Genomic DNA, 1,002 nt, shown 5'->3' with positions numbered 1-1,002 from the left:
ACACTGGCAGGGGTGGGGCATTCACAGAGTCCTTGGGCAGCCTGTTCCAGTGCCTCACCACTCTCACAGCTAGGATTGATTTGCCATGCCATCTGTATAGCTCTGCCTTGTGTGCAAAGTTATTTGTTTTGCTGTATAGAATCATAGTATAGTTAGGGTTGGAAATGACCTTAAGATCATCTAGTTCCAACACCTCTCACTAAACCATGTCACCCAAGACTCCATCCAACCTGGCCTCGAACACTGCCAGGGATGGAGCATTCACAACTTCCTTGGGCAACCTGTTCCAGTGCCTCACCACCCTCACTGTGAAGAACTTCTTCCTTATATCTAACCTAAACTTCCCCTGTTTAAGTTTGAACCCATTTAATATCTCTCTATTGCAAATAAAAAGTAAAATTGTCAGGAAGATGGCAGGTGAATGATTGCTGCTAATGAAATGTTCACAAACTTTTTTTTTTTCTGACTACAGCTGCAAACTTTGGAAATGGAACGTACTTTGCTGTTAAGGCCAGCTATTCTGCCAATGCCATCTTCTCTACACCAGATATGGATGGGAAGAAGTACATGTACTTGGCTCGAGTCCTTGTTGGAGAATATTCTCGAGGGACAAAAGGATCAATTACTCCAGCAGCAAAAAATGCCAGTAACTCTATAGATCTCTTTGATAGTTCGACTGATAATGTGAGGCACCCATCCATGTTCATCATATTTAACGACATTCAAGCTTACCCAGAATATCTTATCACTTTCACTACATAGGCATTTTGATTGCAGCCATGATTGCAGGTCTTTCAGCCTTTGGTAGGATGTAAACACTTTTGTAAAAAAAATATACAGTGAAAACAACAAGTAGTTTTATCAGATTAATTTTGGAAAGCTTGTTTACGTTTAAGCAACCTCTGGCAATTTTTGATACACGGAGACTGCTTGTTTACGCTCCGTGTAGGTGAGCATATTTAACACGAGAGCTCTGCTGAAAACAGCTGTTAGGTAACACAT

General features: G+C 41.2%; 1 protein-coding gene across 1 annotated transcript in view; it reads left to right on the top strand.

Annotated features, from left to right (window-relative positions):
• Positions 1 to 762, top strand: part of LOC104411466 (poly [ADP-ribose] polymerase 14-like) — a 16,541-nt gene extending 15,779 nt beyond the window's left edge. The window contains exon 15 of the mRNA XM_010021887.1: positions 473 to 762. Coding sequence (XP_010020189.1) covers positions 473 to 762 — 290 coding nt within the window. The remainder of the gene's footprint in view (positions 1 to 472) is intronic.
• The last annotated feature ends 240 nt before the right edge of the window (positions 763 to 1,002 follow it).

The sequence above is a fragment of the Nestor notabilis genome, unplaced genomic scaffold (genome assembly GCF_000696875.1).
Source record: "Nestor notabilis isolate BGI_N333 unplaced genomic scaffold, ASM69687v1 scaffold15119, whole genome shotgun sequence".
In the NCBI taxonomy this organism is placed as follows: Eukaryota; Metazoa; Chordata; class Aves; order Psittaciformes; family Psittacidae; genus Nestor; species Nestor notabilis.
This window is presented reverse-complemented; position numbering and strand designations above follow the sequence as displayed.